Source organism: Strongylocentrotus purpuratus, unplaced genomic scaffold, assembly GCF_000002235.5.
Source record: "Strongylocentrotus purpuratus isolate Spur 01 unplaced genomic scaffold, Spur_5.0 spur5_scaffold_6, whole genome shotgun sequence".
Lineage (NCBI taxonomy): Eukaryota > Metazoa > Echinodermata > Echinoidea > Camarodonta > Strongylocentrotidae > Strongylocentrotus > Strongylocentrotus purpuratus.
The window spans coordinates 4,357,100-4,378,654 of record NW_022145612.1 but is presented as its reverse complement, the minus strand read 5'-3'; the positions used below and the strand labels follow the sequence as shown (position 1 = coordinate 4,378,654).

Genomic DNA, 21,555 nt, shown 5'->3' with positions numbered 1-21,555 from the left:
AAACAAAAAAGATAGAAAATATCAATATTGCTAGCATGTCAGACAGGCGCGTACATAGGGGGGAAGGGGGGGTTAACCCCCCCCCCCTTTTTGGTATTTTTCTGTGTGTAAACCCCCCCCCCCATAACCCCCTAAAACCCCCCCCCCCTTTGGATTTTTTTTTTTTAAATTTATTTTTAAAAAAAATTAAAAAAAATATTCCCATGGCTGACCTAAAAAAGCTGACCTTACCCCCCCCCCCCCCCAACGAACCGAATGTCAAATTTTCAAATTTCGAGACCAAAAAAAAAAAAAAAAAAAAGAGCACATTTTAATTTTTTGGGGGGGTTTCAAAAATTTCGCAACACCTCAGCAAGCTGCTGAATAAGCGGGGCTAAGAGGACATATTTTTATTTATTTTTTTAGTCTAAAAAATTGACCGATCAATATTTTGTTTCGTTGGGAGGGGGAAGGTCAGCTTTTTGGGTCATCCATTACCACAATTTTTTTTTTTTAAATTATTATTTTTTTAAATATAAAACAAAACAAAAGGGGGGGGGGGGTTTCCTCCAAAACACACACATAAAAAAAGTTCAAGGGGGCCGGGTTCAACCCCCACCCCCACCCCCCCCCCCTTGCGTACGCACCTGACATCCCATGAGTACTTGTATAAGGATAGTGCACACCCGGCCCCCCCCAATCAGTTTTATTTAGGGTACGCGTATGCTTGTTCCCTCTTTTTGAAAGCACCCCCTATCTGAGGACTGCCAACATTTCTGAACCCCCCTTTCGCGGGCTTTTCGGGGGCTTTTCCTGCCTTGGAGACCACCCTAAATACAGAAAAATGCTCAATGTACCCCCCTAAATTCAGAATAATTTCTCAGGAGTCCAAAGAGATGAGAGAAAAAAAAAACACCCCCTTTATAAAGAAATCTCTGGGTGAAAAGTCAAATACACCCCTTTGTTTACATTTCTCGGGCCAGACTTTGTCGCACGAAAAGTACCCCTTTACCGGACATTTTGGTAACACGCATGCGGTCATTCAGACCCCGGAGTGGGGGGGCCGGGATTGCACATGAGATAGTTAGAAGTTCTTCGGTATTATTGGTCACAGTAAGAATAGCAGAGTAATTAAAAAATGTTGTACTGTAAAACATCATCAGAAGAGAAAGAGATGGAGAGGAGGAGGGAGAGACAGAAAGCCGGAGAGAGAAACAGAGGAAGGAGAGACAACTAGGGAGAAAGAGAAAAAGGCAGAGGCAGAGAGAGAGCAGAGACAGACAGACAGACAGACAGACACAGAGCATAGAGAGAGGGGATGGGAGTCACGAAATAGAAATAGAGAGGAAAGACCAGAATTGAAGAAAAGAAAAGGAAATTTGGAAAGTAGCAATAAAGTTTAGATAGGGAAAAGGGATGACAGAGTGAGGGGAAGGATAAAAGTTCATGCCAGTAACGGTCAGAATGAAGGAAAATCACATAATTATTATTTTTTTTGTCAATCAGGCTAATCTCTTGTTAACAAAAAAATTAGCTGCTTGCAATCTTTAGTTTATTTTCATGATAGGCCCTTATAAGATTACTGCAAGCTAAGAAGAATACACGATTTTTACTTGATCATCGCTGAATGACTATTTGTCAAATTGGCAACTGGTTCTCTCTTATTATGTCGAACAAGCTCCTTGATTTAGCTTGCACTTTAATAGCGCGCGCTACCCCTACTTGATCTGCATGGCAGCATCGTACGGTACGATATTGTACAGCACCTATATCGGGAGCGCGGTTGGTTGGCTGGTCGGCTAGCGCTAGCGATGGTCGGTCAGATCAGGCATGCACAGTATAGCAGCTAGCTGGCGCGCTAGCTGGAAGCAAAACACCAATTATGAATGAGGCAATAGATCTAATCTCTGAGAAGAAAAAAGTCTTTGCTATTCTTCCTGCCGCAGGTACAGGGGAACGAACTGGCCTTAAAACACCTAAACAGTTTTGTGAAATTGCTGGATATCCACTTATCCTTCACAGTCTCTGGAATTTTCAGAGGTAAAGTCACATTTCATTAATTAACTTTTAAACATTGTTTATGTTTGCTATCAAAGTTCTAACGCTACCGGCTACAGGCATTGTCATTACCCCGAAGCTCCCCGTTGGCCGGTGGTGTTTGTACCCGGGCGTGGCCTTGTCGTTAAAATCTAAAATCAGACTGCGAACGGGAGTATGATATCAGACTCAGTCGAGGCGGTCAGTAGAGCAAGAGGTAGTCGATATCAGAGATTGAAGCTTTAAGTTTATCATCATCAGAGATTGTATTCCGAAGACTTTGGTGTTTTGATTTTCCATGTTAGCAACAATGTTAGTTGTTATGTTATAACATTACTAGGGCCAAGTGAACATTAGGACAAGCCCAGTATTTAACTGTGAAAAGCTAGCTACATTTGTGCAAAGTTAAACAGTAACTTGGTAAAGGGCAAGTCCACTCCAAAAAATTACTTACTTTCAATTAAAGCAGACCAACCAATCAAAAAAGTTTGAGCAAAATTGGATAGGTTTTTAAGAAAGTTATGAATTTTTAATGACATGAAATTTTTGAAAATCATAAGACAAATTGACAACTCATTCATGAGTCTGTGACGTCATTACCTCACTATCCAATAACTGTTTTCTTTAAGTTGACAATCTAAATTTCCAATTTCCCCCCGAAAATCTTATTTCCTCCCTAAAATCTTATTTCCTCACACCAGTTTCCAAGTTATATTGCAAGTAATATGTTTCTGTGTGGATGCACTATAAGTATAGAGTAATTTTTCAGTTAAATTAATCATGAAATGAAAATTGTAATTTTGATAAACTATTCATAGAGATCTGCTAGATATAGAAAATAGCATCAATTCTTCACAGTTCATGAAAGATTTTGTGAAATGTCATGCATGCAATATGATACAAATCATATAAACCTGGGCATAAAAGGTTGGGGGATAAAAAGGGAAATTAATGGGATGAATATATACAAAGCAATTGATAAATAGTGAAGCAATGATGTCACAAACTGATAATCAAATTGGCAATTTGTGTAGTGATTTTCTAAATTCTTAGTTTTTCATACTTTAAAAAACAATTGTAACTTCCTTATCAATTATCTGATTTTACTTTTGTTCGATTCTGTTTCTCTTGTTTTTCTGCATCTATTAAAAGCAAATTATTTTTGGAATGGACTATGCCTTTAGTGAAAGGGTCTATCCTAGTCTAATGTTTACAACTCAAAAAGAAATATTAAAATTTGTGACAAGCAAGTAATAATACATAGGTATTGAGTTTATCAATATGATAAAAAATTAAAAAACAGGTAATTTGGTTTTACCATTCTCCTCAATTAGGCCATGGATTGCTGAAACAGTGGTAGCGGTCTCTGAAGACTGGTTACCATATCTGCAGGACCTCATTAAGTTGTACCGCATACAAAATGTGCACCTTGTTGTGGGAGGGCAAACTCGTCACCAGTCTATCAAGATCTGTGTGCAGTATGTCCGAGAGAGGGTCCAGAATGCAAGATGCAATGCCAGTGATGTAATTGTCATTGTCCATGATGCTGTAAGACCGTTTGTAGCTGAGGAAACTCTACAAAGAATTGCTGAGGCTGCTCACAAACAAGGGGTTTGTTATTTTAGTATTTCCCATTGCACTTTTTTCCTTCTCTTATTATCTTTCTTTATCTCTCTCTCTCTCTCTCTCTCTCTTTCTTCTCTCTCTTTTCTCTGTCTTCCTCTCTCTTTTCTCTGTCTTCCTCTCTCTCTCTCTCTCTCTCATGCATACACTCTTCTTTCCTCACCTTCAAGTTGTGAAAGTGATAGAAAATCAGCTTAACTTGATGCAGAAACATTTCAATATTAAACAAATATCAAAATATATTGTCATCTCGGGGTGGTTTACCACCAAAAAATCAAATGTGTAAAATTGGAATTTGATATTATAGATTTTTATATAAATTCTGTTGATGTATTCACATTTCTATGGTGTCAATTTAACGAAATTTGAAGTTACCTTTTAATCCTGATTCCCCATTGATATATCAAACAAGGTGGCCTATAACTCTCAATAATGACTTGACCATCCTTTTGCTTTCCTGTTTGTTTTATTCAGGCTGCAGGGGTAGTATGTCCTTTGGTTTCAACAACGCTAGCAACCCAAGAAGATGGCATTCTGGATTATTCCTTGGTCCGATCTAAACATTGCAACAGTCACACTCCTCAGGCTTTCTCATATCAAACTATAGTCACAGCATATGACAAGGTAAAGATTTGACTGTGGCCCCGACTAGATGGACACCAGGGCATTCTTTCACAAAACCCTGATAAAGACAAGTTCGCCAACATCCCATTGAATCATTTGTACATGTGTTACAATTATCATGCATGTCAGTTTTGTGTAATGAAGCCCATGCCCACAACAAATCAAACAAAATGTAACAATACTAAAAATTGAAGTTTATTCCTTAAATTTTTCAGATACTATTGGTCCAGAGATGCCAACCCTCCCAATTTCATCGGGAGGCTCCCGATAATTCACCCCAACTCCCGACCTTACGATCACCATCCTTATCCTCCCGATTAAAAAAAAAAAATTATAAAAAATAAATTATGACTATTTTTTTTTTTGGTGCTTATCAAATATATATATCTGTGAATTGAATGAGAAATATTGTCTGTTAACTTTAGCATGTAGTAATTCCACTATGTTAAAAGAATCTGCACAGGATATCATAATGTTGTTGTTCTTGGAATATGTATTTCTTTACATATTCCTAGAAAGTTATATATGTCTGGTGGAAAAATGTTAACCATACATCCTTGTTTAGGATAATTATGATGTTTGAATAACAAATGAAGCCACCATATGCATTTTGATATTGAGGAAATATAATCAACCCATACTCGATAGATCTCCAAGCATGACCTGGATCATGGCACAGAGGTTCTTCATCTAGCGCTGGAATATGCAGGTGTGAGGGCCAAACTCTTAGAAACAAAAGATGAAGTTTGGAAGGTAAGAAGGAAAAATTAAGAGAGAAGGGGATGGGGGAGTTTAGAAAGTTACCCAAGTGATTAATAGTTTCCAGTAATATAATTCAATTGAATTTTGCATCAGTGGTGGATTCTTCCGTAAATCTAAACAGTCAGATAATCTGAGCCCCAAGAAAGTTAGGCAGATTTGTGGGTAAACATTTTTTGATTGTAATTGTTTACCTGTTCAGTAGTATTTTTTTACAGTTTCATACTTTTATTGTTTTTGAAACTGACTGAACTAATGAACTTACTTTGATTAAAAGAAGTGAGGCAACATTTTATTCAAAACATCAAAGACACAGTTATGACATTGATATATGTACAGGTTGAATTGGGTTGAATTACTCTTCATACTTCATACTAGCTTTGTCTATTAATTTCCTTTTTAAGTAATTTGTCCTGTGTTTTTCATTTTTTAATAATTTTAGGTGTGAATGTTTTTTGTCCATTTAAAGGTCACATATAGAAGGGATATCTGTGCTGCTGAACAGTTTGCAAGGGGTAAGGATGTTCTTTTTTGCTCCTTTTTTATATACATATTTTTTACATTTTCCTTGAATGACAAGAATGACATTTGATTGACATACATAGCGAATTATCATGAATGTTCAGAAACCAAATGTTTTTTCAGACTGTGCTCTCAATATATTTTCACCCATTCAAAAAATATATATGGCTGATCTCTTCATCATTGTGAATTGGAAGAACCCATTGCTATTACTTCTGGAAATAACTGTAACTTGACCAATGTTTAGTTTCATAAATTAATTCTGCTGTTACAATTTTCTTCCAGAGAGACTTGCAAGGCTGGCAATCCTTTCAGACCAGACAGGTAATGATGTTATTGGTGTACTGGAAGAGCAAGTAAAGAAAAAGAGATTGACTCTCTTATCAAAATGCTCATCTCTTACAACTCTTCCATCTGGTGTAAATGCTGTCATTGTCATTGCGGTGAGTGTCCCTGAAGTCTTCATTACCATGCTTGTTTCACTTTAGATATCTGCTTTATCTTACTACCTGGCATTTGTTTTGAAATGCCTTGAGAAGACATTTGCTCTTGAAATGTTCTTTTCCACGAGATTCTGCCTATTTTGAGAATTTAAGGAGACCTCAACGATTGCAAATTTTCAATAGGTATTATTAAATATGCTGAACTGTGTGATATAGTAATAAAAAGAAGTACATAATAATGATAATATCATTTCCTTTACAATGAACCAAAAAATTTAATGTAGTTGATAGCACACAAAAATTCTTAAGGGAAAATAGTAGAGGTGTTTTGGTCTAGTGGATAAGACTCCGGACTGTGAACCACAAAGTAAAGAATTTGAATCCCTGCTGCAGCACTAATGTCCATTTGCAAGACATTAACCTACAATCACCACTCTTGACCCAAGTGTGGTAGGATTTATGTTTTTAATACACTGAGTGCTAGAGTTGCTGGAGCTAAAGCCAGGGTGATAATATCCAATATACCTTGGAAGTGCATAGAGACATTATATCCTAATGTGATATGCACTATACAAAAAAAATGAAAAAAGGTATAATATTATTATATTTTTGTGTTGTTCTTGTTAAAGGATGCTCCTACCACTGATCAATGTTTGTTAGATGTAGCAACCGTCCTTGAGAGATTAAAACAACAACTACATCCTCTCAAAGGCTCTCTCACTCTACTGGTTACCGTGCCAACAGAAGAGAAGATGGTGAGAGATGATCTTATGACCAGATTCAGAGAGCTTAGATTAGACCAGAGATGCAGGGATATTTGTGTCTACTGTGTCATCTTAGAAACAAAGGTACTTATATTTCCGTTTGTTATTATGTACCTTGTCTTTATCACTTCTGGATGGTGCACTGGGAACTATAAATGGAAGTATAACTTTGGGTTTGATAAGAGTGGTGTGTAGAATTGTAGCTTAATCAGGAATTATGAAATGACTTGAGGTAGATTTGTTCCAGAGCTTTACTGCTTCAAGGAAGAGAGATTAAGGATGTTGAGCACTGGGAGACAAGTGCTTTATTGATTAGACAGCATATGATTGGTAAAATATTACCTGATTAATTTTGCTTCCTCAGACAAAGAAGGAATAGTTATCATTTTAGCCAGTATTGACATTTTCAGAAATGACTGTGCCTCAGTTTAAATAGTTTATAATTTCTGAAAGTATTATTTTTTCTTTGTTTTGTCTGCTTGTATCATTTCATTCATGGTCTGTTAACCATTTTTAATGGTAATGGAATCCTTTGTTCCTCTTTTATTCTTCCAATGTTCAGAGTTCGCCAGTTGAGAAAGAGAGGATGGAAAGAGCTTGTGAACTTACGGCCAACCTGGTAGTGAGACAAGATGAGCTAATGTCTGGTCAAACATTCATAGTATAACATTGCTAAAGTGATATCCTATCCATCAGAATCTTCCATCGATGCAAGTAGTTCTTGTTATATGAAATGATTTAATATGTAATATTCTGTCACCTACAATGGTACAAGTATCATCTGCACTATCAATCGTTTGGTTGAAACATTACGTTTTTAATGTTCATTGGAGATAACCATCTGGTAACGCATTATTTTTATGACAACATACATTATTATTGGGCATCTATTGCACAAAGAAGCACTTGCTGTAACAGTGGGCTTTAAAAGAGCATATTATCTTTCTCAAATCCCAGAAATTTTGCCTTTGATAAAGTGCATCTTGAAACTTTGAATGAATATCAAAAATTATATAGGATGGTTCATTTAAGCATGATATTAGACTACAATGTACATTACCCTTAATGTGATCATATCACCCTCATTTCCGACTTGGACATTAGGATTATACTTGAATGATATAGTCTCACATGCAAATTATGACTGAAGTATAATGATTATCGTTGTAGGCTCCCAGATTGTGTCACTCTTCGTTTAAATAGAAATGATAAATTGAATACCAGTATGTTGTATTGTGATGCAGATATTGAAGATGGATGACTTTATTTAATGTGCTTTAACAACAGTAATAGAGAATTCTTCTTGGCTCTATCATGCCTGTTAAGAATTTATGCAGTAAAAACTTACATTTATAGTTACTTGTCATGATTGAAGTCCTGAATACATACATGGTGCTATTTTTCTACTTGTATATACACAGCATGACTGATTAATGTTCATTAATTTTATCTTGCCAAAAATTGATTGCATAGTATGTGCTACAAATACAGGGTTTGAGATTAAGTGTACAAAAGACTTTGTAGTGCTCAAAACTTGGAGGATATGCTGTAGAGAATTATTTGTAATATGAGAAATTAGATAATTCCTGTAAAAGGAAATCATGTATGATGTTATTGATAGCATCACATGGAAATTGAAAGAGCTCATATTTCCATAGAATAGTATTGAGACTCTTCATTAGTTTCCCTTTCAACACAGTGCCCTATTCTTGGTAATGCTACATTCTCTTAACATTCAGACGATTATACATATAGTATTACTAGCAATTTGCACAAAACTTCTTTCATACAGTGCATATCAATAGGCGGAGATATACATTTTGTTGCAGTCTGATACAGTCGACAACTGAATTATTCATACCTTTACCAAATTTTTGTAATATTTAAGTATAGTTTAGTATGTGAAAAACCAATTTGTCCCGATTTATTTTTCTTAAGAATGACCTATTAAAAGTTACATCTACAAGTATTTAACAAAGGCCCTAATTCAACCAGTCAATCTTTCATTCATTGGTAACGAAAAACACAAAAATATCACATTTAAAAGGGGTTTGAATAATTTAGTTGTTAATTGTATGTTGCCAGCTTGTATTTGTATTCATATTGCATTCATATTATATATTTCTTGTGGTATGCTTCTATTTTATTCCAGGTATTTATATGTATAGCAAGTACTTGTTGTGTTCCAGGGAAATACTGTGTTTAATCAGGGTTTAATCTACCATTGAGGTATATCACCAGAAGATCTGAATTGTAGATCAGTACTATGGGTAGTATTATAAAAATGATTTTACTGGATTTAACATTTGTTTATGTTATTGATAAACATCTGTGTGGTGAATGAGCTACTGATATTGGTTCCAGCATTTACTTGTTACTGACAAGTTATGTTTGGATTAATTAACAAGTTAATATCAACAACGATCACAATAACATGAAATAAAGTTAATAAGGGAAGACTGTTGGATTGCTAAAGAAGGATCATTTAAGTTATTTGGTAATACATGTAACATCTTAAGATGTTGCTCTATAGCCACCCCCCCCCCCACAACAAAAATGTGTAATAGACTCGATATGCCAAATTATCTTTGGAATAATTTTAATTTTTACCCTTCCTTTTGTCTATTAACTTTTGGATACGTAGCTTTGAAGAATTCTTTTGGTCTGATTTAAAAAAAAAAAAATTTTTATTGTAAAACTTTCTAGGGTTCCATGCATGCAATATATCAGGAGGAAGTACTTCTTTATCCAAATGCATTCCCATTTGTGGTACTAATTTATACCTTTTGAACAAAGATGGCAACAATCTTGCTTCAGTGATCTAATGTATTTAAAAAAATCATGTACTTGTATTCATATGAATTCCTCATTTGTTTTGTATTGCTATATTTAACCATAAACTTTGTATTTATTTTGATGTAGAATAAAAACCATTGAATTACTATTACATGTAAGTCATAAATTATTCAGTCAAGTGTTATAGCCTATATCCCATCCCTCTTGTCCTATTATACAGTGCGTCCCAGAAAAAACGAAACCGAGAACTATCAATGTTTTATCATAACTTAATCACAATTACAATTAATAAATGACACATATTTGGAAAGCTTAGATCCTCATCTTTCATTTGATGCAACTCATGTGATGCATATTTCACGCATGAGTGATTAAAAGCAATTTAAAGAGATGAAAGCAAAAAGTCATTTGGCGGGCGGTATCTGAATTTTAAAGGGAAAATCACATTTCTAGAAAGTTCAATTTCTCCCCTTTCATATGACACCTCAATCAGGAAAAATGAGCTAGGAATAACAGAGTTCTGTTTGTTTAAAAAAATGCTTGCATTGCTATAATTTGATCAAACGAGTTCGTTTTTACTGGCTGCCTGCCGTTGCAACGAACAGAGTTGACAAAAAACCTGATGCATGGCTGACCTTCAATGAAACGGAGTTAATGCTACGGCATGGATATTTTTTTTTCACTTTCACTTTATCCATCTGTATTAACTTCATTTTCACCAGACAGAGACACAAACATGCCTCACTCCCCTCTATTCCATTTACTGGCTCCCACCCCATCCCTCTCTCTCTCTTCTATCTTGCTTTCTTTTTATCATGCTCTCTCTCACCTCCTCTCTCTCTCTCTCTTACTCTTTGTCTGGTGTGCTTGACACAACTCTTTGCCGTGCTCGAATGACTCACCCACAGTTAACAAGAAATTACCTTCTAAAATTAGATACAGGAAACGTAATTCATAGTGTATAAAAAACCATTTATTATTCATCACATTTAGACTATCACACAATTACAAGAAACCGTGATTGTTCTTCCCTATTTTAAAGTATTATATGCTTCACCCTATATACCAGCCATGTGTAGTATAGTACACTTTAATACATGTTGGTTAAACATTAGTACAATATATATATCATTTAGACAAAATGCTAAATATGTATCCAGGTGAACAGAAAAAGTTTGAATCTATTTTACATTTATCAAAAAGCACCCATTAAGGAAAGACACCTTTTGTTCATTTATTTTGCTCTATAAAAAAGTTTTCAAAAATTGCACTCTAACTAACCTCATATAACCAAAATATGTGTTGTTGATTGATTTGTCAAATGTCAGTAGACTCTTACGCTATCCAAAACACCCATCAGGTTCCTAATGAATTTTTAATCTTGTGACTACTCTTAATCTGTTAAATTTATACCTGTGACCTCATTTCCTTAAATGAGTTCATGCATGCTGCAAACAAGTGTTTAAATACATGTCTCCAATTGACATTGGTGGAAATGCTCCCCTCATTAATAATTGACTAGCTTATATAATCACTGCACAACAAGCATCTTGCTGCAAGGTTGACAAAATGAGGTCAAATATAGCATAATAATAGAGAATGCACAACATCTTTAAAAATGATCACAAAGAATTTTGAAAAAATCAACCAATAACAATAGGCTTCTCCATCACTTCCTGAAATTTGTGAATGTTACAATGATGAATTTTGTAATCTGAAAATGATTACTCAAGGATATACAGAAGTATTTTTCAATTTAGACAGAAAAATCTGTATGTTTGGAGGAGGTTTTTTTTTAACATAATTTTTCTTTTGACACTCCGCCAAGAAATTTGTACAACTGAATAGACTGATTTTCGGTCCAAACGAGATGTGTGTCTCAATAATTAGGAAACCCAATGTGATCATAACTTTTTATAGATACAGACAACTCTCCTTTCAAAAGTAGTGAAACATTTCACAGAGTTTTGCAATATCTTTTTCTTGTTGTTTAAGGCATCCAGATTTTGAAAGTTTGTTAGGGTTCATGGTTCCTGCAAATTCAATTTCCTGCCACTTTGACAATATGCCAAACTGACATAATCTGTCTGTCACATACATTGTAAGACACCACAGCAGCATGTAATCAGAATTTGTCATCAAAGTATTGGGTACCTGGTGACCATTTAAAGCACAATCAGGTAAGGAGTTGAATAATTTGTACTTCATACATGTAGTTTCATGCACAGTATGCAATAATCATCACAGAATATCTAAATTTTATCAAATGTACATAGAGTACAGGTACATGTACCATTACATAAACATACAATACATGTAAATAAACATTTAAAATATACTTTTTCTGTTAAAACGTGTGAAAAAGTGAAGAAAAAAATTAAATTCTACGTAGTTTTGTATCAAATTTCACAATCTGAAGAAATAAAATATTTTGCCCGACACAAAAACAGGAATGTACATAAATATCAGCGTGAAATACATATAGGGTAAATGATAGTAATTTAATCATACTGTAAAAAGTACATAAACATGTACAAAATGCAAGAGATTAACCCACATTGTATTTAAACTGATGATACTCTTTCAAGCATAAAAATATCACTCCCAAAACAGTATCCTCTACCATGGATGGGAAATATAGAAATTGAAATACAATATATCAATGTAGTACTATATAGAAGAAATTAAAATCTGCACATCAAGAGTTGTCTACTTTACATTTTACATTATGATATTTTAAGAGTAAAGAAATTCAAAGAAATATTTCACATGCAATTAACAATTCAAAAAGCTGGGTCCCCCCCCCCCCCTCTTTATTTTAGAAACCAATAAAAGCTAACCTCAAGTGGATCTGTATGAAAATCTACATGCAGGTGCATTACCCGGTAGACTGATATTACAACAGACAACATGTTTCAAAGCCATTATCTTAATCAAGAATTATGATCGAGGTCCAATGCACTGCATAAGCACTGCTATGTAGGCAGGCATACGTACATGTACATGTACGGGTAGATGGATATAGCTTTTATCCAATCATCCAATTACCATTAGCGCGTACTTGCATGTCGCTGCTATTTCTGCATCAGTGCACTTCCATTGTGATGATGTTTACACAGAATTTGAATGACCAAAGTACAAGTTGTCCATTTTGTATTGTAAACACACCACTGGCCCACATAGCCATGAATACACATTCCTCTAAAGCAAGTATTCAATACATGTAACTACAAATGCAAGTAATTACCTGGTAGGTGTTTTTTAAAGAAATATTTATCAACAGGCAGAAATTTCAAAGGTGTATAAAAAAGAAACATCATCTATAGTTGAATTTAATATGGTACGAGCAAAAATGTGTTTCAATATGTTGGTGTGAAAAATTCATGGACTTAAGAATATCTAATTCTACAAATATGACAAACCTACTTTGACATGCAGACTTTTCTATTCTCAACCAGTGAATTGTATCAAATCACATAAAGGCTGATCTCATATTACATGTCTTTCAAAGAAGTATTGAAGGCAAATACATATAAAATAAGGATACGGTTGTTATAATCATTTATACACTGTATATATAATATTTACAGAATTCAAGCACAAGAAACATAGCCTTGTCTTACAAATCATCAATCCATTACAACAAAAATGTAGATTTGCATAAACATAACACATTTCTTATTACATTATTATGATTCATAAGACAAGGCTCCAGTGTTAATCTAAGAGATGTACCCTTTTAAAAAAGATATTCACACAATGTATCCATGCTTTAAAATATGTACATGTAAATCATATCCGTATCATATTCCTGTGCATTAACTCAGTGCAGTCCATCATCCTGTGATAACGTTAGGTGACAATAGTGAGCTGATTACATGACATTTACCACAATGTGTAGCCCCCATCTGATCCTCCTGTGACCCAGTTGGATGGTTTTTGACCCATGACGACATTCTGCCCGGTTCCGGAGGCCATCTGGGCAGCATTGGGGGCACAACCTGGTGGAGGAGGCTGTAATGGGAAGAAAAGGAAGACGCTTTAACCTTCATTGACAATGCATCTCAAATAGACTTTTATTTTAATTTAGTTTTCATTTTAATCCCTTTTTAAAATTGAGTGCTGATTTTTACAGTACAGAGTTTAGAATTACCCTTTTTTAGGAAACAGTTGATGAGAGTGTAGTAAAGTATCAAAAATGACAGGATGGTTGCTACAGTAGAATTGTCCTTTTTTTAATTGTTGAGGGTGACGACACCCCCTTGTATTTGCACCTCTGTGATAGTGTTAACACAATTATGAAGACTTTTTACAAGTAAACAACAGTTCTAAACCCTTGCCTGCTTTTAAATGATTTGGCAAATAGTTTGGAAAGTTTGGTTTAAAAAAAACCTCCCCTCTTTAAAAAAAATTCACCCAAGGTCCTTGTCTTTCACCCCCCCCCCCCCACCCCCTGCATGAGTTTGTTCTCCTAGTAACTTTCTTTTTAATATGTACCAACACCTAAAAAAAGACTAAAATCTGTATACATTGTAGCTTTTATGTAAGTATACAATCAAACTATAGGTTAATGATTAAGCTAATATGAAAGAAATAAAGGATAACATAAAACAGCATGTACAGAACCCAAGTCACCCTATTATATGCAAGTGTATACACTGTACATGTACATGTGCATTAGCTTGTCTAACCAACAAGACCAAGTCATTTTAATTTTTAATAAGAGTGTATTTAAAGCCCAATATATCCTTATAAAGGTAATATTCGAAGCTCGTAAGTCGTAAACAACATAGAGCCGCTCGCATCAAGAGAAAACTATGATTGATGAATGGTATATTTTAAACAATTTTCATAACTGTCTTCTAGACAGATGAAAATATTAATGTCTTTTTCACACATTCCTGTAATAACTACTCCTGTGCATACAGCAATGAAATACATGAAATACAGTCTGTTGGCTATAAAGCATATGAAGTAAACCAGGACTGTCAACTGCTTGGAGGGAAATTTTTTTTTTTTTGGAATTTCGCAACGACTCAGCCAGCTGCTTAATAAGCGGCGGGAGGGGAGGGGGGGGGGGGGGGGGGGGGTTTTTTCATAAACCGGGAGATTCAACATCATTGGTGGGAGAGCGGGAGGAAGGCGTGGTGGCGTGAGACTCCCTCCAAATGCGGGAGGGTTGACAGCCCTGAGTAAACTGAAACCAACACTTTTTTAAACAGGTATACCCTTACAAGCATGGAATGGACACGTAATATAAGGAATTCCATATGGAATACTGTACGAGGAAGTTTGAGCAAGTACGATTTTGAGTTATTCAAAAAAACATGTATGCCTAAATTACTTAAGTTACCTACATGTAAATTTAAATCACCTTACCGGTAACTTAAAATTGTCTAAGTTTAAAATACCAGGATTAACATTTTAAATCATTTTTTTTTTTTTTTAAACAAATTAAAGGCATATTTGTAACAAAAGATTGCAGATTGCAAATCAAATTCCTTCCTTGTCAACAGCACACAAAACATTAAATGTACATGTATCAGCCTTATGAAACTGTGTGCACAACTGTCTACTGTATGTAGTTGAACACTATGTGTAGCTAAAAAGTTGATGAATGTCAACTTTCCAAGGGCTAATAGGTATTTATTAGCTCTACTCCTGACAAAACTTTTGAGCAATTAATACCAAAAGCAGAATTGAACTGAACAAGTAAAACTCTGTTCATACTTTGTAAAATTTTATCTCATAAGAACATCAGATACTGAAAAATTACACCTTGGAGAATTAAATAACTTTTAAACTTGACTTCTGTAACCACATTGTACATGTTCAAGCACCTTCATTACTATTCACAATTTGATATACATGTACTTCCTCCTCTTATCATGTTCACACCAAAAGCAGTGTAAACATGTACGTAAATTATTAACTCAAGGACACGGGAAGCATTGTAACCAGACCAAAACATATATAATAATAATAATAATAATAGTTTGTCCTTTTATATACTGGTATTGTACATGTAGATACTAGATATCTAAATTGGTACCTTTTAACACTGTACCATATTAATGTGCATATAAAACAGGGTCATATGGGGTCATTGGAGGCTCAGTATCAGTATCTTTGGGTAGTGTAAACATACTGTACATTGCATTTCAATAAATGACCAGTTAAGGCCTGTTTTAAAAATTACATGAGCTTGCACAGTATGGTAAAAGTTAAAATTGACAACAACAACAACAAACAAAACAAAACAAACCAATAAAAAAGATGGCAAATCAACTCACTGGAATCGAAGGAGGATTTCTTGAGTTAAATCTTGCACCAGCATCATATCCGCCATTGACTACTACCGTCTGTGGTTGGGGTGGTTGATAGTAGACAGGGGCTTGTGGGTAACCAGCCTGCAGTTAATAAAAGGAAGAATACACAAATACATGTATATAAAATGGTCAAAAAGTAATTTGAACAAATATATAGACCGCTTTACCAATATATAACAATTTATGGATGTTTCTTTCCCAAGGGCTAGATTACTTGTTGCTATGTAGGGCAAGTCTTGGGCAAGCTTTTGGCTTGCTTAGAACAACGTTTTATTAAAAAGTAAGCATAAAATTTGAACATGTCAGTAAACCTGCAAACTAATATTGAGTATAATCGATCGCAACTACCGGTATGTACTTAAGATATAGGAAACTGTCAAATTACAAATTACTTGAGGACTTGTGATTCATTTGGATCAAGCGCAATTCTTTATAATTGAGGGCCCTGGACTTTCAAATGATTTACTGCATATTGTGTGACAAATTTCAATAATGTGACAGACTTGATATGCAACACCATCATATTAACACAATGATCATAGGGTAGGCCTAAACTTCTGAGCCTTTGCTGGATATAAATGTAAACTGAACATTCAGCTGTTCTTTACGTTAATCTCGACTAGCATTTTACATGTATATTCATGTAAAACTATTTTATTTTGCTGTGACAAAATGTTAATATGATTTGCCATGTATTATTACCCTGAATTAAGCTTTAGACTCCATCAAAGGAGACTTGTAAACATCTCATATGAGTCATTTGGAGAACTTACCTGTGCTGCTGGGGGAGGTGCTCCTGCTGCAGAATATGGGGGAGGGGCTCCAGCATATCCGCCAGCACCTGGAGGTGGGGCAGAATACATGTGCTGCTGATTAACTGGAGCTATCTGAGGGTTGTAGGGCTGCTGGGCAGGATAGGCCGCCCCCTGTGGGTAAGCTGCTTGCTGTGTGGGGTACGCAGCCTGCTGGACGGGGTAGGGCTTCTTGCCATCCTTTTCTGAAGAAAGAAAGAAAAAAGAGAACAGTAATAATCAGAATGGTCAATGTTATGCCATCAGGATTATGGTGCTTATTTTAGACATATCACAAACTCACAACTAGAAGCCAACATTTATCACCCAAAATTCTTGTAGAGCCTTTTTACTTGCACTGTACACTCGGCACTTGACAAACACAAGGTACGATAATACGCCAACGGCGGACTGTACTATACTGGAAGAAGAAGAAGAAGAAAAGGACAGGTCTCAATCATTCTACATCTTCATGAATAATTCAACAAAATCATTTTCAGAATGATAGGTGCGATATACTAACACAATGGTTCATATATACCTTGAAGATTTACATCCCGATACTGGGTTTAGGCACATATAGCTGCATTACTATCCTGGCTATTAACACGTAGTGCAGTGCTAGAAGTCAATACACATTAGCATTGACTCTCTACGAGTATGACTATTCTTTGCTGGAGTGGGTTTAGGCTTTCATTTAAAATCTGGTTTAACGAAGTGCGAAGGAAGTACGTCTGATACATGTAAATCTGGGATAAATCACATTTGCTTAACGTGATTTTTCCCCTGATCAGGTTTTAAAAAAAATGAATTATTGGAATATGGACCAATGAGTATTTACTGTAGATCTATTGCTACTTCTTATCAAGAACATGCATCAACTAGTTGTCTCATATCTCAATGTTAATCAAAGTACAATTTCATTTGTCAATTCGCCATGTTTGGAACATCTGGTACCAATCTACCAGGGGCCCGTTCTTAGAAACCGTCATAAGTCTAACTTCTCGACTATCCCATTGAAACGCGTATTAATTCTATAACACACGTTTCAATGGGATAGTCAAGAAGTTAGACTGACGGTTTCTAGGAACGGGCCCCATATTCATTGAAGATGATCCTTATTACAACAACGACAGAGTATATTAGGATCAAATTCATTCACAACCATAGCGTCCGAGTACAAAATAATCACACATCACAAATTCACCCACACACCGCGCAGGTACGTACATGTAGCTAGACATTGCACAGCGTACTCTCACACATTAGAAATAAATTATATGACAGGATTAGGTAAGTTAGGCCTCGGTAAACCGTATAAAATAGAAACATCATCATCGCATCGTTTTCTCCCATGAATCTCTCAAATATGTCAAATTGACGCCAGAAAATGTCAGTTATCAAACACATTGGTTACTTACTCTTCTTCCCGAAAGGCATTATTGCTATCAACACTAAATGCTTTATAATTAGAGAAAAGTGGGAAAGTCGCCGTGATCTGATCTTGCATACACAGCGCGTAGCCTTTTTATGCACACGTACGATCGAAGATAGGGATCCACCTTTTGTTTACATGAAATGGTATCGTAGTTTTAGAACCATACCATGGGAATAAGACTTTATTAATTTTTCTCTCGATGTCGATTATTTTCATCATTATATTTTGTTTTTCTTTGTAAAGATAGTTCTCCTCTCTTTACAATGTATGTATACTCAAATTTATTTATCAAGCATAAATAATTCCTTTCATTTGTGTTAACGCTATCGATAGAGGTTTGGAAAATAAGACTACATTACAGTACTGACGGAATGTTCTAAATTTAGTGCAAGGTACAATGTGCTAAATGACGTCACTAACATCACAGAAATCGAAATTTTTCCAGATAACTTCATTGGCAGCAGGTTGTTTAGTCACCACCACTAAAAAGAAAGGCAAAGACAATCGGAGAAATCAGCGGTCAAAAACAGAGGCGGATCATGGAAAGGGGGGGGGGGGGGGGACCTTTATTTATTGTCATGAATGTCTTACATGAATGTCAAACTCGATCTGTGAATGAAAAGGAGTTATAAAAATTAATGTATTTTCGTTGTTCAAAGTGCGCTCGGCAGTATAGGCCTTCCTGTGAGACCGTCATTTCTTTCTTTCTTGTTTTAAACATTGAAAAATTGAAAAAACAATAGCTTTTATAAAATCGATTAATAAGGGCAGTTGTGGGAACCTGAGGGGATTTACATAATTAAAATTAAAATTAAAATCCAAATCCTGACAAAGCTAGATTCTCATCCGAAAGCAAACAAACAAAACAAAGCGAAAGTAATCAAGATACGCTAAACCAGGAACCAAACCTCAACATATAACAAAGGAAAATTCTTTAAAAACAATACTGTCCTCGCAGCAAGTTACACAGCCGACAAAATTAGAAATATTGTTATTATCACGAAATAAACAAAACACAATAGGAGCATAGTATATTATTAAAAAAACCTCAACAAATCAAAAGGTAAATAACATCGACAAAAAAGCAATGTTGCTATTTTAGCTTACTAAACGTCTATTATCTTAAAAATTAACAAAGGTGTTGGATGAGATTTGACCGAGGACGGGGGGGGGGGGGGGGGGGAGGGGTGTAGCTATTTTGCATGCACTTTCTATAGTCTGGGTGTGTCAGTCAACTAAAACAGTCCTTACATGTATGTAGTGTGTTGTCAGCCTATAGTCTTACTGTACAGACTGTTACTCACACGACCGAGACCAGGGTTTGTGCATGCAAACTATATGAGATTTTAAAAGTGTGTCCGTGACTCCATTATCTAAACAAAACACACAATCATGTATTATTACTTATCAGGAAGGATTCTACTCCATTTGTATATCGACCGCAATTTTGTTTTTGTTCGATTTTTCTCAAAAAAGTTTAATCATGACTTGTGTTAAACGTCCAAAAAGTTAGGTAATGTCCCACTCTGTCAATCTTTTAAAATGTGCAGAATATACAGCTTGGCATGACTAGTTATTCTTCAAATTGTATTCCTCATTAATTTATTGTATCATTGTATCAGGAAGTTTAACTGAAAGTAATTGTCCAAGGTATTTCATAATATAATAAAGACCAAAATATTTGACCACCGCCCAGCATTCTTGTGTTTCGTGGCCATGTGAATCACGCTATAGTACAGAAGGTATATTATGTAGATCTTATACGATGTATCTATAATTTTTGTTTATTAGTATCCCTACTAAATTACATTTTTGACCAGTTTCACACGTAATATTGTGCGTGTGAGGGAGGGCGGTATAACAACATCGCCCATAATCTATATAATATACTCCCCGTTCCGTAGAAAACTTTAACGAGTGTGCACAATTTCCATATTTTTAAAATATACATCTGGAAAACTAAAATAAAACAAGGAGAACATTCATATTCAACCTGCCTTTCTCCACATTTCTGATACAGACGGTGTCCTTTTTATTTCCCATCATTTTTGCACAATGTTTTATGAGTGAAATTTTGATGGTAGGCCCCTGCTGTTCAGACAATTTAGACGTCCTGTGTATTTGATTTGATTTGATTTGATTTATTTATTTTTATATCATATTTTAAACATACATATATAAAAAAAAATATATATACTGTCCATCAGTGTGATATAATTAACGTCTTCACTACGATTTCGTTAGACAAAACTAATAACCCCTTATGTATAATATAGGACATGTCACGAGCAATTTTGGAAGATTAAATTATAACTAACCCTTACGATTTTACAGACATGAAACGCCAAAGGCCATTTCTATTATGCAAAAATCACTCATGCTAGCTCTCGATTATATGCATGTTTTTCAAAACATCCAAATCTGTGCGGGTATACGCATTCAAGCGAAGGTCGTATATGGAACAACAACGTTGATGTCCTTCGAAAACGATTATTTCATACTTCGTTTCATTCCTAACTCACCTCAATAGTAATTTGATATCTAAATATTTATGAACATATGACCAACAACAATCACATAGAGCACCATCAAGCATACAACTATTGTGTCGTACATCATGTACATACACACAGAAATATATATATATCAGTAACTTTCCAATATTTACCTTGCGACATGGTTGAATTTTCTCTCTAAAATCAAGCTACAACGAAACAGCTATAACTAGTATAATGCTTATCCAAGCAAGATAGGGTGTGATGTTTGACAACAAAATGACTGCCTTCTGTAAATGGATAACTACAAATGATAATATACTGTGCCAGCATTTGCATATAATGGTCCAATAGGCCTACTGGTAAGATCAGTACAGAGTCCACTTCGTATAGTAAGCGGTATCTCAATTGAAATGCATTATTGATCGGTGGTGAGAGAGGGAGGAAAAAAGAGTTACATAATTGTATTTACACAGGTCTCAATGCGTGTATGACGCCAATACCTTGAATAGTATGCAAATAAGCCTGGTGTCAGACGTCAGAGATAAAGATACCATGGTTAGAACAGGGAGTTGAAATTCCAACTCCCTATATACCTATATACTTAGAACCACGGAGTAAGCTACGTACTACCTTTAGTAACTCCATGTTAGAACCAAGGAATAGAACGAATGCCACAAGTGATAATTCTACATCAACAATTTCAGACTTGTTTGCATTTTACTTTCATCTGTCTTTTTTCCTAGATCATTAAAAAAAAACAATTGAATATGATAATCCAACACAAACCACTGCACCGCTACGCTTTCCAAATTTGTGACTGTTTTTTCGTGTGTGGTAATATTCAGTATTCATCTTGAAGATGGCTGGCAAGGACTTCAGAGCTTAAACAAGGGAACACATGCAAACGTTTTTGGTTTACAGTAGACTTGAGCTGGCAAAGGGCAGCCATTAG

General features: G+C 35.2%; 2 protein-coding genes across 3 annotated transcripts; one reads left to right on the top strand and one right to left on the bottom strand.

Annotated features, from left to right (window-relative positions):
- Positions 1–1,623: 1,623 nt before the first annotated feature.
- Positions 1,624–9,696, top strand: LOC763100 (D-ribitol-5-phosphate cytidylyltransferase). The gene is made up of 8 exons (XM_011675310.2): positions 1,624–2,019; positions 3,351–3,627; positions 4,114–4,263; positions 4,912–5,016; positions 5,492–5,537; positions 5,830–5,987; positions 6,617–6,835; positions 7,314–9,696. The coding sequence occupies exons 1-8, from the start codon at positions 1,862–1,864 to the stop codon at positions 7,416–7,418; spliced, it is 1,218 nt and encodes a 405-aa protein (XP_011673612.2). The 5' UTR covers positions 1,624–1,861; the 3' UTR covers positions 7,419–9,696.
- Positions 9,697–10,498: 802 nt separating this feature from the next.
- Positions 10,499–20,968, bottom strand: LOC579894 (DAZ-associated protein 2). 2 transcript variants are annotated; one of them, XM_003726107.3, is made up of 4 exons: positions 20,774–20,968; positions 16,650–16,873; positions 15,841–15,957; positions 10,499–13,561 (listed from the first exon to the last, which is right to left on the bottom strand). In XM_003726107.3, the coding sequence occupies exons 1-4, from the start codon at positions 20,781–20,783 to the stop codon at positions 13,433–13,435; spliced, it is 480 nt and encodes a 159-aa protein (XP_003726155.1). In that variant the 5' UTR covers positions 20,784–20,968; the 3' UTR covers positions 10,499–13,432. The 2 variants fall into 2 exon arrangements, with proteins under 2 accessions (XP_003726155.1, XP_011673611.1); XM_011675309.2 differs by lacking the exon at positions 20,774–20,968 and adding an exon at positions 18,089–18,220.
- Positions 20,969–21,555: the final 587 nt, after the last annotated feature.

What these genes read in the sequence shown, in the direction of transcription:
- LOC763100 (XM_011675310.2), top strand. Translation starts at nt 1,862, where the DNA reads ATGAATGAGGCAATAGATCTAATCTCTGAGAAGAAAAAAGTCTTTGCT. An exon ending in CAAAAGATGAAGTTTGGAAG is followed by an intron (nt 5,017 to 5,491) that starts GTAAGAAGGAAA and finishes GTCCATTTAAAG; the next exon opens with GTCACATATAGAAGGGATAT. An exon ending in GTGTCATCTTAGAAACAAAG is followed by an intron (nt 6,836 to 7,313) that starts GTACTTATATTT and finishes TCCAATGTTCAG; the next exon opens with AGTTCGCCAGTTGAGAAAGA.
- LOC579894 (XM_011675309.2), bottom strand. An exon ending in CACCTCCCCCAGCAGCACAG is followed by an intron (nt 15,958 to 16,649) that starts GTAAGTTCTCCA and finishes TATTAACTGCAG; the next exon opens with GCTGGTTACCCACAAGCCCC. An exon ending in GAAATCCTCCTTCGATTCCA is followed by an intron (nt 13,562 to 15,840) that starts GTGAGTTGATTT and finishes TTCCCATTACAG; the next exon opens with CCTCCTCCACCAGGTTGTGC.